Genomic DNA, 14,032 nt, shown 5'->3' with positions numbered 1-14,032 from the left:
TCCAGGAATCCTATGTCTCATGTCTATGGAAAAAAATCTATTATCCTCCCTCTGCACAAAGGTGGCCTCTCCTCTGATCTCAAACTTTCAACTCATCGCCATTCTATCCCCTATCTCCAAAATACTGGAAAAATGTGTCCAAAAACAACTCATCCATCACCTTCTAAATCACAACATCCTCTCTCCAACCCAGCACTGATACAATCCAGGCCACAGTATATCAACTGCCCTAATCTCCTTCCTGGATATCATCAACAAAGCCTGTGACCTAGGCCATACAGTGTCAGCTCTCTTTCTGGATCTGTCAAAAGCTTTTGTTACCACATCACATGCCATTCTCCTGCCTCAGCTCTCTTCTATAGGGTTATCTCATCAGTCTCTTAACTGGTTTAAAAGTTATCTCTCAGATAGGCAGCATGCTGTCATTTGGCAAAATTCTATCTTTTCCTACCTTCATAACCCTACAGGCATTCCACAAAGCTCGATTTTAGGACCTCTCCTATTTAATATATTTATAAATAATCTTCACCACACTATTCTGACTGCCTCCCTAGTACAGTATGTAGATGATTCAACCATCATTTGCTCTGCACCTAACCCTGCATCTCTGCAAACAGCATTCTGTATAGTAGAATCATGTCTCCACAAAAAACATCTCTCTCTAAATGTTAATAATTAAACTTATACTGTATGCTCCCAAAAGATACAGCATTTAACAAAGAAAATCTCAATATACACTCACTAAACTCTATTAAAATTGAGCTAGTAACTAGTACCAAACTATGAGGAGTCATAATAGACAAAAAACCTCAAGTTTGACCTGCACATCCAGGCCAGTATTAATAAAACCCATAAAAAACTAGGGCTTCTGTACAGGCATAACAGGTTCCTCTCCTCACCAACCAAACAAGCTTTAGCCCTCTCCTATCTCCTGCCTTCATTAACCTATGGTACACCCTTGTTAATTAATCTACAGTCTTTCCTGAAACTCAAACTAGGAACCTGCTACAACAAGACTGCTAAAATTGCCACAGGCAACCGTCACTCCTCCCATCACTGTAGCACTTTAAGGAAACTGCAATGGCTAGAATTCCCTTGTTACCTATTACTCTTGCAGCTAACCACTTCACACAAATTTATCTATAAACCACAAGACTGCCCTGTCCTTAGCTCCTTACTTTCCCCTTACTCCCCTCTTAGGCCACTACGTTCAGAACACCAACACTTGCTCCAAATTCATAAACCAAACCTACCTGCAGGTAAACTACTATACCTTTGGACCATGGCCATATTTTGGAATAAGCTCCCCTCCTCTATACACAGTGAACAATATCCCTCTAACTTCAAAACAGCCCATCACAATCATCTCCTCTCCAATTGGATATGTAACTGCACAAAGGCACATGCTACCACCCATGAAGCCATTACTTGACCTTTTCTCCCCTTCAGTCTCGGCTGGCCTCAGATACAATGCTAGCCTCTCTAACTACCTTGCATTGTTTCTACACCTTCTTGGGCCATTATCTCTCTCATTCTATAGCTTCACCAGAGCTTGCCTGAATTCTCTCTCTCGTTCTATACCTTCACTTGAATTTGCCTAAATTAATTTTCCCCACACTTCTACTGACTGGAAATGTCTACACTGATTCTTCCTGCTACTAATTATGTTTCCTTTGCAACTATTTCATGCCTGAATTTCCACTAGAACTATGTAATTCTACAATACTTATTTGTATTATATTCTCATTTTAACTAACTGCTTGTGTCTTAGAACCTGTAACACCTGACTCTACTATGTATGGTAGAACCCGGTCATTACAAATTGTTCCAATTATTACTCTGAATTTTTGCTTTTTATGTTGTGCTTCATTGCAGCTGCTGTATTGTAATATTGTTTTTTGCATTGCTTCATTGCAACTAATGTATTTTGATTTTGTTACTTGTCTTGGAGCTTTTCTCCCCAGGCCTCCACTGAAATTGGGCTCACTGTAGCCCAGTGGACTTTCCCGGTAAATAAATGGCAATAAATAAATAAAATAAAATAAAATAAAAAAAGTAGACTGTACTCACCAGTTTACTTTTAATCTGGCATATTAATCACCATATCATAAGATAAATGTAAAAGACTTGCTCACCATTAGCAGCCCCTACACATGGGTGAATATGCATTTCCTAGTCCTCCAAAATGGGTACAAAATAAGACATGCCCCACATCTAGTTTCAAGGGTCTGGGTTAACTCTGCTCAGGACTAGCCAAAGTTGACACCTACATATAGACAACAAGACAAATGTAGCATGGCTAGAAATGTGTCCGTTAGTCTTCCCTGAGGTGCTTATCTGAAAAGTAGAGTCAGTGCTGTTGCCATCTGGGTTAACAGGGACTGACCCTCAGCTTTGCACCACTGCCCCAGGGGCAACTAACCGGAACTAAATAACCACAGAGGGTCACCATAAACTGACAGATTCTGAAGTTTTTTGGAGAATTTTTCAGTTAAATCGGTCTATTTCATTATATAAGTAATGTGTGACTACTCAAGGATAAAATGTGAGCCTTCTCCTGGAAACAGACCATAAACTCAGTCACACAGGAAAACAACACATTCTGCCATGTACTTCCATACATGACTAATGGCTGCTATAGCACGTGTTTACTGATTAGTGTGTGCCCATTCTTGGCCATTTTGCTGCAGTTCCTAAACACCACGATTCCACCGAGTGTTACCTTTAGACCAGGCCTTGATGTCATCCTCTCTCAGGATGTTCAAACTGGCATCATTCACTCACTTCCACTCTTCCAGGCTGGCTGACTTATTAGTTACAGCTACTCAGGGCTGCCCACAGGGCTTTATCACCGTGAACCAGAGAGCTATTAAAGACTGACATTTTTGACCACTTATAGGTATTTTTCACCATCTGCATCTGTACTGATACCCTGATAAACTATACTTCTGTCAAATTGTTCTTCAGTCCTGTGTGTAATCAGTGGTTCCACTCACATGACCATCACTGGTACCTAGTGCTTATAAATATAACTTTGTTAGCTAGAACTGACGTAGGTGTGCTAGTACCCTGCTGCTTATAAATATAACCTTGTTAACTAGAGCTGACGTAGGTGTTAGTACCCTGGTGCTTATAAATATAACCCTGTTAACTAGGACTGCCGTAGGTGTGCTAGTACCCTAGTGCTTATAAATATAACCTTCTTAACTAGGACTGCTGTAGGTGCTCTAGTTCCTAGTGCTTATAAAGACAACCTTGTTCACTAGGACTGCCATAGGTGCAGTAGTACCCTAATGCTTATAAAGATAACTTTGTTCGCTAGGACTGCTATAGGTGTAGCAGTAACCTAGTGCTTATAAAGATAACTTTGTTAACAAGGACTGCAATAGGTGCAGTAGTACCCTAGTGCTTATAAAGATAACCTTGTTAACTAGGACTGCTGTAGGTACACTAGTTCCCTAGTGCTTATAAATATAACGTTGTTCACTAGGGCTGCCATAGGTGCAGTAGTACACTAGTGCTTATAAAGATAACCTTGTTCACTAGGATTGCTGTAGGTGCAGTAGTACCCTAGTGTTTATAAAGATAACCTTGTTAACCAGGACTGCTGTAGGTACACTAGTACCCTAGTACTTACAAATACAACCTGACTAACTAGGACTGCCGTAGGTACACTAGTACCCTACTGCTTATAAAGATAACTATGTTAACTAGGGCTGCCACAGGGACACTAGCACCCTAGTACTTACAAATATAACATGACTAACTAGGACTGCCACAGGTACACTAGTACCTTAGTTGGTATAAATATAACTTTGCTAGTCAGGATTACTACAGATGTACTAATACCCTAGTGCTTATAATGATAACCTTGTTAACTAGGACTGCCATAGGTGCACTAGTACCCCTGTGCTTACAAAGATAACTTTCCTGGCTCTTCCACTTTATTCACATTCACATCTTTAAGTCTTTTCAAAACGTTTGCTGCTAAACGCCTTGGTATTCTCATTTGTACTTTTTTTTATATTCATTGCATGATTTTTATCCATGTTCCTCTTTTCTTCTGCTTTGTCCTCTTAATTTGTCTATTTATTTAAGTATTCATTTACCTTTTTAACTGGGATAGTCTGACTGAGCAACTGTGTCCCTTTACAGCACAGATCAGGGAGAAAAGCTTCAGAAAATAAATGTAACAAAAAAAATGAAATTAAGTAAAATAAGTAACACATACGAAACATGTAAAAGATAAATTTACAACAATGAAAAGTAAAGTCTTATTTATTTATCTTTTAGACAGTTCACACCTGCATTTTTTAACAATTTTTGCTCCTAATTTGTTTGGCTGATCTGTGTATTTTTAAATTTATTTTAGAGAAATTAGTGGCTTCCATGAGTGTGGGATTAGGAATTTATTAGATGACAAAACAGTTGCTAGGCTTATTCCTGAGGTGAGCTCAGAGTACAGTGCTTGCAGTTGGGCCTTGCTTGCACCTTGTATTTGTGTCCATGCATATCTGCATTGCCATCCATTCAACAAATTCTGAGGCCTAAGATCCCATTACATTGCCGCTTATTACATACATACATACATACATACAAATGTTTCAAGCATGGGCATTAAGCCCTTCTAGCTTGCAAATATGCCAAAACACGTGTTCCCATAATAAATGTTTAGGCTGTTCTTAAAAATATCTAAACTAGTACTTGCTTTAATGTAATTTGGTAGTCTGTTCCAAGAATCAGCTACTCTGTCAGAGAACCAATTAGTACACTTCTCATTCCTATAGAATCTTCTACATAGGTTATCTGACGATTCTCTAGTACTTTTTGATAACCCCAAACATTCCCAGAGGTAGTTGTCCCTAAATGCCTTATATACCTGAATAAGATCTCCTTTTAAATATCTGTAAGAGACACTGTACAAGCTTAGATATTTTAGTCTTTCATAATAACTTAAATTTTCACATCCATGGATGCCCTTAGTATATTTCCGCTGTACTCTTTCCAGTTTATTCATGCTTGTTTTCCTATAGGGTTTCCATATTGTTATTCCATACTCAAGTTTGGGTCTAATGTAACTAATAAACAATGACTTCATTATGTTTGATTTCCTAGACTTTATAAATCTTTTTATACAACCTATAGTTCTATAACTATCATTAGCCAATTGGTTGATATGATTAGAAAAACTCATAGATGAATCTACCCATATACCCAAGTCCTTAAATGAGTCTACAGTTTCAATCACTGTGTGCTGTATTAAATATTCACCTTTCAGTTTATGTCTCCCAAATCTCATATGCTTAGTTTTTGATGTATTTATCAATATATTATTATCATGTGCCCAAATGGTCAATTTAATCAAATTATTTTGCAGACATGCCTTATCTGTATAACACTTGTAATCAGTTTACCTAATTTCAGGTTGTCAGCATATAGACTGTAGAACACCTCGGATGAAAAAGTAAGGTCTGAAAAATACAATCTAAACAAGTAAGGGCCTAGTACAGAGCCCTGTGGGACACCTTGACTATAACCAAGGATTTCACCTGTCCAATTGGTGTGTGATACTTGCGATGCCCTATTTGTAAGCCATGCAGCTATCCATCTTATCAACAGTACATCAATACCTAGTTGGACTAATTTATTGATCAGTGTTTTGTGCATGACTCTCTCAAATGCTGAAGTTAAATCTATATAAATCACATCACAGCACAAATTTTCATTCATACCTGTTATTATATTGTTATAGAACATCATGTTAAAGATGGTAATAGATCTATTTTCAACATATGCATGTTGATATATGGTTTCAAGTCCCAACCTATCCAGTTCTGACAATAACTTATCCAGTATTACATTCTCCATTATTTTTCCACAATATGAAAGTAGACTTAAGGGTCTATATGATTCTGGGTTTGTCCTACTCCCCTTTCACTTAAAGACAGGTTTAATAAGTGCATGTCTCCAAGCTTGTGGAATCTTCCCATATTTATATTACCTAGTTAATAATAGATGTAATGGCAGTGTAAGTTCTTGCTTAAGTGTTCTCAAATCATTGTTATTTATTCCACCTCCTCCCTGTGCTTTGTTTGGATCTAGTTTGCACAGTTCTTTTTCAATATAATCTAATTTGATTCCAGTATCTGGAATTACCTGGATGTCACTAGGACAACATACCACCCCTTTTGTGGAGCCAAACTATTTTGCATAAGATTTTGTAAATATATCTATAATCTGTTGTGTCTGCGAATAAATTTTAGAATCTGCACACAGTTTATCAATTTGTGTATCTTTACTCGTTCCACATCTTATGTATCTATAAAAAGGTTTCCTATTATTCTTTATATAAATGTTTTTCAAATTGTTCTTGATCTTGTCTAACACTGCTTAATCTGTTTGTCTAGCTTGTTTATTTCAGTTTTCAAAGTTGTAGTTTGACCTCTCTTCCATTTCTTATATTTTTTTGTCTCTCACTTTGATCAGGTATCTTGTTCTTATGGAAATATACCCACCTGATGTTAAACATTTTTTTGACTTTTTGTACTCAAACAATTTCTCTTTCAAAACTTTCCACATTCCATCTGCAGTTTTTCCACTGAACACCTCACTCCAGTTAGTTTTATATAGCAACTTTTTTGCTTCCCTATAATCTGTAATTAACCTTCTGTTCATTGGCTTAGATTTCAGTTTGGCAGAATTATCTAGCAACAAATTAACCTTTATGACCCCATGATCACTGCACATCAATGGTAGTAGAACTTGACTTGAAGTTACAGTATTTTTTTAGGAACACAAACAATATCTAGTGTATTCCATCCCCTAGTAAGTTTTTTTACAATCTGAAGAATTTGTTGTTCCTGAATACACTCTGTGAATAATTTCTTTACTAACATTGTTGAATCAATATTATTCCTGTCTGTTTCTGGTAAATTTAAGTCCCCAGCTAATATTATTCTTCCCTCCTGTGTTTCATGTAAGAAATGTATGAATTCCTCTAGGTCATCTGCACTTGACTTTGGTGATCTGTACACTCCAACAATTGTTATATGTTCCAGGGTTGTCTTTATTATCACAGTTACACAGTCTATAGTATTGGTACAATCATTGAACATGTAATAATCACAAGTCTTATAGCTATCTTTAATGCCTATCATAACACCTCCACCTGATTTTTTGTTAGAATGTCTGTTGCAGTAAAAACATTTATACTCTGACAGAACTGGTTTCCAGTCATTGTTCTTTAACCATGTTTCACAAACTATAACACCATCAATCTTGTAGGAACGTAGCAAATTTTCTAATAATAACACTTTATTATTAATGCTCCTAGCACTAACAACCATCAGAGATGCATCAAATGTTGCTATCTGTGAACTGTTACATTTTTGACCTGGCAAAAATCCTGGCTAGTATTTGTCAAATATTGCAAAATATCTGCTGCAAAAATTCTCTTCCCTGATCTAGACAAATGCACACCATCCTGTCTGAACACGTGTGCCCAAAAGAAGGCTTGGATGCTCTATACATTTCCATTTATTAAAATAGGACATTTTTTCCATGTAGGTGTTTATCCAAAAAATCTTTTTATTCACAGTGACCTGACTATCCTTTCTATAGATGATTTGTGGAAAATATGTCCTAAAACCAGTACAAACTATACTATCTAGGCGGGCTGTCAGTTCCAGACTAACAGTCAGAGAATCTTTGTTGGTGACATAATTTGTTGTTGTGTCTTTCAACTTTTCCCGGTTAGAGGACGCCACAGCGGAACTCCGGTCCGCTAATGATTAGCAGTAGATTTTTACGTGTCGAGTTGCCAGCCCCATTCACGCATATCTCCACACAGAAGACGCTCTAGCTGAGAATCGAACAGGACAATGTCTTACTGTGAGGCGACAACGCTATGATGATGGTGATATCATTTGTACCAACATGAATAAAAACAGATCCATACTTCCTTACATTAAGGCATTCCAAGGCTTGTTTCACATCTTCTATTTTTGCTCCTGGCAAGCATAACACTACTCAATGTTCATTATCATCTCTGCAAATATAAGTATCAGTTCCTCTAATAACTGAATCTCCAATTACAAGAATATCTTTGCTGACCATCTCTGAAGAATCTTCACCTTCTAATACAGTCATTTCATCTCTATCAATTGTTACGAAGGATACATTAATCTTATTCATCCCACTGTTTTCATTGCGTATTAAATTCTCATCCAGCTGGCCCTGTAAATCCACAGCTTGAGCCATGTAGTCAGCATCTGTCTTCCTCTTCTTTTTGTGTCCATGCGCATATGCATTGCCATCCATTCAACAAAGTCTGGGCCTTGAGATCCCATTACATTGCAGCTTATTTGTTCCCAGCCTCTACCTGAGGGTGGCCTTCATCAGGGATCTCATTCCTCTCCTCATTCCCAGCCAAGATAGGTGAGCTAGCATCAACCACTTCCAGCTATTACCTCAGTCACCCCTGTGATAGGTGAGCTAGCATCAACCACTTCCAGCTATTACCTCAGTCACCCCTGTGATAGGTGAGCTAGCATCAACCACTTCCAGCTATTACCTCAGTCACCCCTGTGATAGGTGAGCTAGCATCAACCACTTCCAGCTATTACCTCAGTCACCCTGTGATAGGTGAGCTAGCATCAACCACTTCCAGCTATTACCTCAGTCACCCCTGTGATAGGTGAGCTAGCATCAACCACTTCCAGCTATTACCTCAGTCACCCCTGTGATAGGTGAGCTAGCATCAACCACTTCCAGCTATTACCTCAGTCACCCCTGTGATAGGTGAGCTAGCATCAACCACTTCCAGCTATTACCTCAGTCACCCCTGTGATAGGTGAGCTAGCATCAACCACTTCCAGCTATTACCTCAGTCACCTCTGTGATAGGTGAGCTAGCATCAACCACTTGCAGCTATTACCTCAGTCACCCCTGTGATAGGTGAGCTAGCATCAACCACTTCCAGCTATTACCTCAGTCACCCCTGTGATAGGTGAGCTAGCATCAACCACTTCCAGCTATTACCTCAGTCACCCCTGTGATAGGTGAGCTAGCATCAACCACTTCCAGCTATTACCTCAGTCACCCCTGTGATAGGTGAGCTAGCATCAACCACTTCCAGCTATTACCTCAGTCACCCCTGTGATGTTTGGACCTGTGTCACCAGTCGTGTTGTCAGAGATAAAACCTCAACGTTCCCTAACTTGAACCTGGGCATAGCCACTGAGGCTAATCTTATTAAGGCTACTGTGGCAGTAGGCTCCTCATAATGTGTAACAATTGCATTTTTTATATATTTTTTATTCGTGTGTATGCACATTCTTGACATGCGCACTCACATTTACTTTTAAATAGCATGGTTAACATGAATATCTGACTCTACTTATGTGTGTATTTAAAGGTTATTGGATCAGGAACCAAACAAAGAAAGTAACCAGAGTAACCAATGCCCCCTGGATGAAGAAATGGGTCTGATAAGTAACCATAAAGCTGCAAAAGAACTATAAAAGTAAGTAGTGATCACCAGTGTGATATATGATTTCAGCTAAGAAATGGTTTAGCCCTTGAGACTGGAAACAGGCTACTTTAAATTAATGATTATTTTATAAGAGATTTGTATTCTTCTTGGTTTATCCAGCATACTAATACACATAATTTGTATCAAAATGTTCTTTGTTATTACATAATGCAAATACAGAGGTCAAATAATTTCCTTAGGCATGTTCCCTCTGTGATAAACTGGTATGTCTTAGAGAAACAATGACCCTCATGGTTTATTTCTGCTGTGAGCTAAGCAGTTACAGTGATTTTTTAAGCAGTTTTTCTCAACAGTGTTATCAGAGTTGGCAAATAATCTCTAAGGAAACAGTTTAATTGATATAATTTCTGCAGAAGTAAATACCCATAGTTGTTCAACGACATCCAGTCCATTTATATGAAGCTTTTGTCACCTTCTTCATTGCTATAGCTTAGGTTTCCAGTATCACATATGTACACTCTCAAAGTTCATCCAGAATCATACTGAAAGTTTGAACTGTGTGAAACAAACATTTAATAAAATAAATCCAAAGTACTAATCAATGGCTGTATATCAGTAGATTTTAACAGCCTACCTTGATTTTAACATGCAAATGATTCAGTCATATAAACAAACTTACTGCCTGTGAACTGGGCTTTCCAGTCTGCTCCTGTAACTTCATCCAGTAAGAGATCGTAGATGGTTGATGTTTACTGGTCACCCTTGACCAGTCTGTGCAAGTCCCTTTGCTTTTCATCTCAGGGTGAAATCCATATGTAGTTATATCATGGGGTAAGACAGGTATTCCTTTTATCAGGATGCCTTTATTAAACGTATTAATATCAGCAGACTCATTTAGACTAATATAATCTACTTTGTTATCAGAAATGTTGTTATACTCACCTTCCCAATTGTTATTCAGCCTGCTCGGAATACTAAGACTTCTTGAAGGCCTTTGTTATGGCTCAGTAGCCATTTAGTTATTTTATATCTCATACTGCTCCAACTACCCCCTCCCCAGGCTAGACCTCCTCCTCCTTGCCATTTGACCACAGCTTGCTGAGGACTGAGGACACAAGATCACATCTTAAGGGGATACAGATGTTCAAAGGATAACTCTTGGATGCTATTTTCTTTTCTGGTATTCCTAAATGACATACCCCATATCTGCTGGCAGTGCATGCTGCTTTACATTGATAACACTGTAATAATGAGATTCTGTTTGTCCTGTCCCTCGCTGTCTGCTGTTTTCATGATAGAATGTTTACCAGTCAAGAGTAGAATGTTGTTAGCTTTGTATACTGCTAGTTACAGAAAAAATAAGTGTAGGAGTTTAAAGTGCTTTACCAGCTTTCAAAGCCTTTAAAAGATGGTATTTAAAAGCTGGTAAAATACTTTAGTAAAGTCAAAAAGGCAGCAGACAGAAATGAAGTATACCTCTGAAAAATGAAGACCTTTGTAACCTGATAAATGCTTAATTCTGCATAACCTTTTGTTTGTATGTGTGGCAAAGTGAAGTTTTAACACCTTCTAAAATCTATTTTATCTTCTAACATTGTTCTTTGCTAGCTGACACTGTCTCTGTGTATAAAACCAAAAAATCCAAAACTATGTAAATGAAGCACACCACAGCAAAGATGGACCAGAAGGTGAGAACAATTTTATTGCAAAGTTAAGCACTTTCTTCCCCATATGGAAGGGACTTCATCAGAACCCAGATGTTTTAGTGAAGTCCCTTGCATTGGGGGAAGAAAGAGCTTAACTTTGCAATAAAATTGTTCTCACCTTCTGGTCCATCTTTGCTGTGGTGTGCTTCATTTACACTGTCTCTGTATTTCCCTAGTAAGAGACCCAGTCTTAACAGCTGTTACAGCTGATTAACAAAAGGTTGTTAAATACCTTTCTAACATCAGAAACATGCTTAACAATTGTATTTTTCCCAGTATTGGACTATAATCACACTGCACCATGAATACAAATACATTTTGGTAATTGTCCCTGTACTCTTCCTTTCAGCTTAGGCTGTCCCCTCTACTGTGGGAATAGGTGCAAGTCCTTTGTTGTTTTTACTATTAGTTGCTTAAGACAGACCTTGTAAAGGATATCAGTAATTGTATTTATTTATTAATTTTGCTCAAATAAAAATGCTCTAATCACAGTTTACATAGTCATGTCTCCCATTTTGTTCATCTGGCATATTGCGGATTGTAACATTGCCCACCCTGTCTTGGAAATCTGTAAGTGACCTCTACATAAACAAAATCCTGGTGTCCTAGGTGACCTATACATTTTTAGTCCATTAGTGCACCACGTTCACAGATAGTTTCATAGTTTCGTAGTATAGTACTAGGCTATCTGCCCTGGGGCATTTGTAAGCCTAGCCATAGTGATGTGGCTTTTGCCACCCCATGAAATGGTACAAAAATGTACAGAATAAATCTAGAATACTGTGCCTCTGTCTAGTAGTGACACAGTGAAGGTCCCCTTATATAATAGAATTAGTTTACTGTGCCCCTGTCTAGCAGTGACACAGATGTGACCCCTGGGGTAAACTTACGATCTCCCATCCACTCATCAAGATTTCTCTTGAAGAGAGTCAGTGAGGGGCTCTGCCTAATACGAACTGGGATCCTGTTCCAAAGCATGGAAAGCCTCTGGGTTATGAATCTATCCCTCCAGCATGTCCTATTCATACTTGTGCCGAGGTTTAAGTCTTTAGCTCTCATGGTCCTGATGGATTTGGATTTTTTGAGATGGAGCATGTCCATCAGATCCTGATTGGACATGGCCTTGTACGTCAGGCAGAGATCACCTCTGAGCAGGCGATATGCTACTGAATAGAGCTGAAGTTTCTTTAGTCTGGCAGAATAAGACATATGTTGGAGACCCTTGATCCTTTTGGTGAGGTACTTTTGTGGTCTCTCCAGCTGTTGCAAGTGCCGGGTGAGGTACATACCAAATGGGGCATTGTACTCAATCATGGGTCTGATGAGGGAGGAATATAGGGGTACAATGACATCCTTGGATCTGGATGTGAATCCCTTCATGATGAGGTGTGCAAGGTAGAATGTTTTTCTAACCACTTTGGCAACGTGGGTGTCAAATGAGAGGTCGCTGTCTACTTGGTTCCCTAGGTCTCTGATTACTTTTTCTGTACTCAGTGGGTTGCTGTCTATGTGATAATTTGTGGGTACTTTGTTTTTTCCAAAAGGGATAACTATACATTTTTTGGCATTTAGTTTAAGGCCGTGACTACGGCACCAGTTGTCCATTTCAGTGAGGCCTTTTTGTAGGATGTGTGTATTTGCTGGTGTATCGACTCTCGCACCTAGTTTGCAGTCATCTGTGAACTTTGTCAGCCACAGCCCTCCCATGTTTGCTTTAACATCTGAGAAATAAATGCCGAACAAGAGGGGTCCCAGGACAGATCACTGTGGGACACCACTTGTGACTGGCTTTGAGTCTGACATTGCTCCAGCAATTTTAACTTTATGGGTTCTGTCCTTTAGCCAGTTTGCAACCCATCTAGTGACATAAGGGTTTACTTTTAAGCTGTTTAGCTTATCTATGATGCCTGAGTGGGGTATTGTGTCGAAGGCCTTAGCCAAGTCCAGGTATGCTGTATGGACTGCTTTGCCCTCATCAATGGCTTTAGTGACTGTTTCGAAAAAGTCAACCAGGTTTAAAAGGCAGGATCTGCCCTTTACAAAGCCGAACTGGGTGGGGTCAAGCATTTGTAGGTCCCCTATGTCTCCGTTTATGAGTTCCATAATGATTCTTTCCATAGCTTTGCAGACCAGGCTAGTCAAGCTTATGGGGCGGTAGTTTCCAGGGTCTGTAGAGGCACCCCCCTTGTGGAGTGGGACCACTGTTGCTGTACGCCAGTGTTCAGGTACATATCCCGAAGTAAGGCTAAGGTTAAATAGCATTTTTATGTGTGGGTTTAGCTCCTCTTGGAGTTCACATAACACGGGATACCGTCAGGTCCCATTGATGCTGTGTTTTTTGCTTTGTTTAGGGCGGTTCTCACTTGGACATCTGAGATGACAGGGAGATTACATTCAGCTGGGATAAATATTTCTTCTTTTGGGGGTGAAGGAGGTGAGAAATTTGCACTGAACCTGTCAGCCAGAATGTTAGCAATATCTGTGGGTTCAGTGTATTTTTTGTTGTTGTGAACCAACACTGAGCATATCTGAGGGTTTCCACCCAGGTTTCTAACATAGCTGAAGAAGGCTTTGTGGTTATCTTTAGTGCCCTTAGCGATTTTTCTCTCAAAGTTTGCCTTGGATGTTTTTATGAGAGAACGTAGTTTTCTGCTAATGTTGATCAGAGATGTCTTCCCTTCATGGGATTTCGCTCTGACGTGCAGTAGCTTCCTTCTTTTGTTATACAATTTGTTTATGGTTGAGGTCCACCAGACAGGACGCTTACATTTGGTGGAGAGGGACTTGGATTTGTTTGGGATTGCATGATCCATGCATTCTTGGAGATGTCCAT

At 39.0% G+C, this 14,032-nt stretch overlaps 1 protein-coding gene across 3 annotated transcripts in view; it reads left to right on the top strand.

The window, feature by feature from the left end:
• The window catches only part of LOC122796695, a 634,527-nt gene that overhangs the window by 604,241 nt on the left and 16,254 nt on the right, over positions 1–14,032 (top strand). For all 3 annotated transcript variants that reach the window (XM_044065385.1, XM_044065384.1, XM_044065386.1), the window contains one exon: positions 9,416–9,523. In XM_044065385.1, the coding sequence (XP_043921320.1) occupies positions 9,416–9,521 (106 nt within the window). In that variant the 3' untranslated portion in view covers positions 9,522–9,523. The remainder of the gene's footprint in view (positions 1–9,415; positions 9,524–14,032) is intronic.

This window comes from Protopterus annectens, chromosome 3.part0 (assembly GCF_019279795.1).
Source record: "Protopterus annectens isolate FY-2018-M chromosome 3.part0, PAN1.0, whole genome shotgun sequence".
NCBI lineage: Eukaryota > Metazoa > Chordata > Ceratodontiformes > Protopteridae > Protopterus > Protopterus annectens.
The sequence above is the reverse complement of the archived record's forward strand: the minus strand, read 5'-3'. Positions and strand labels throughout refer to the sequence as shown.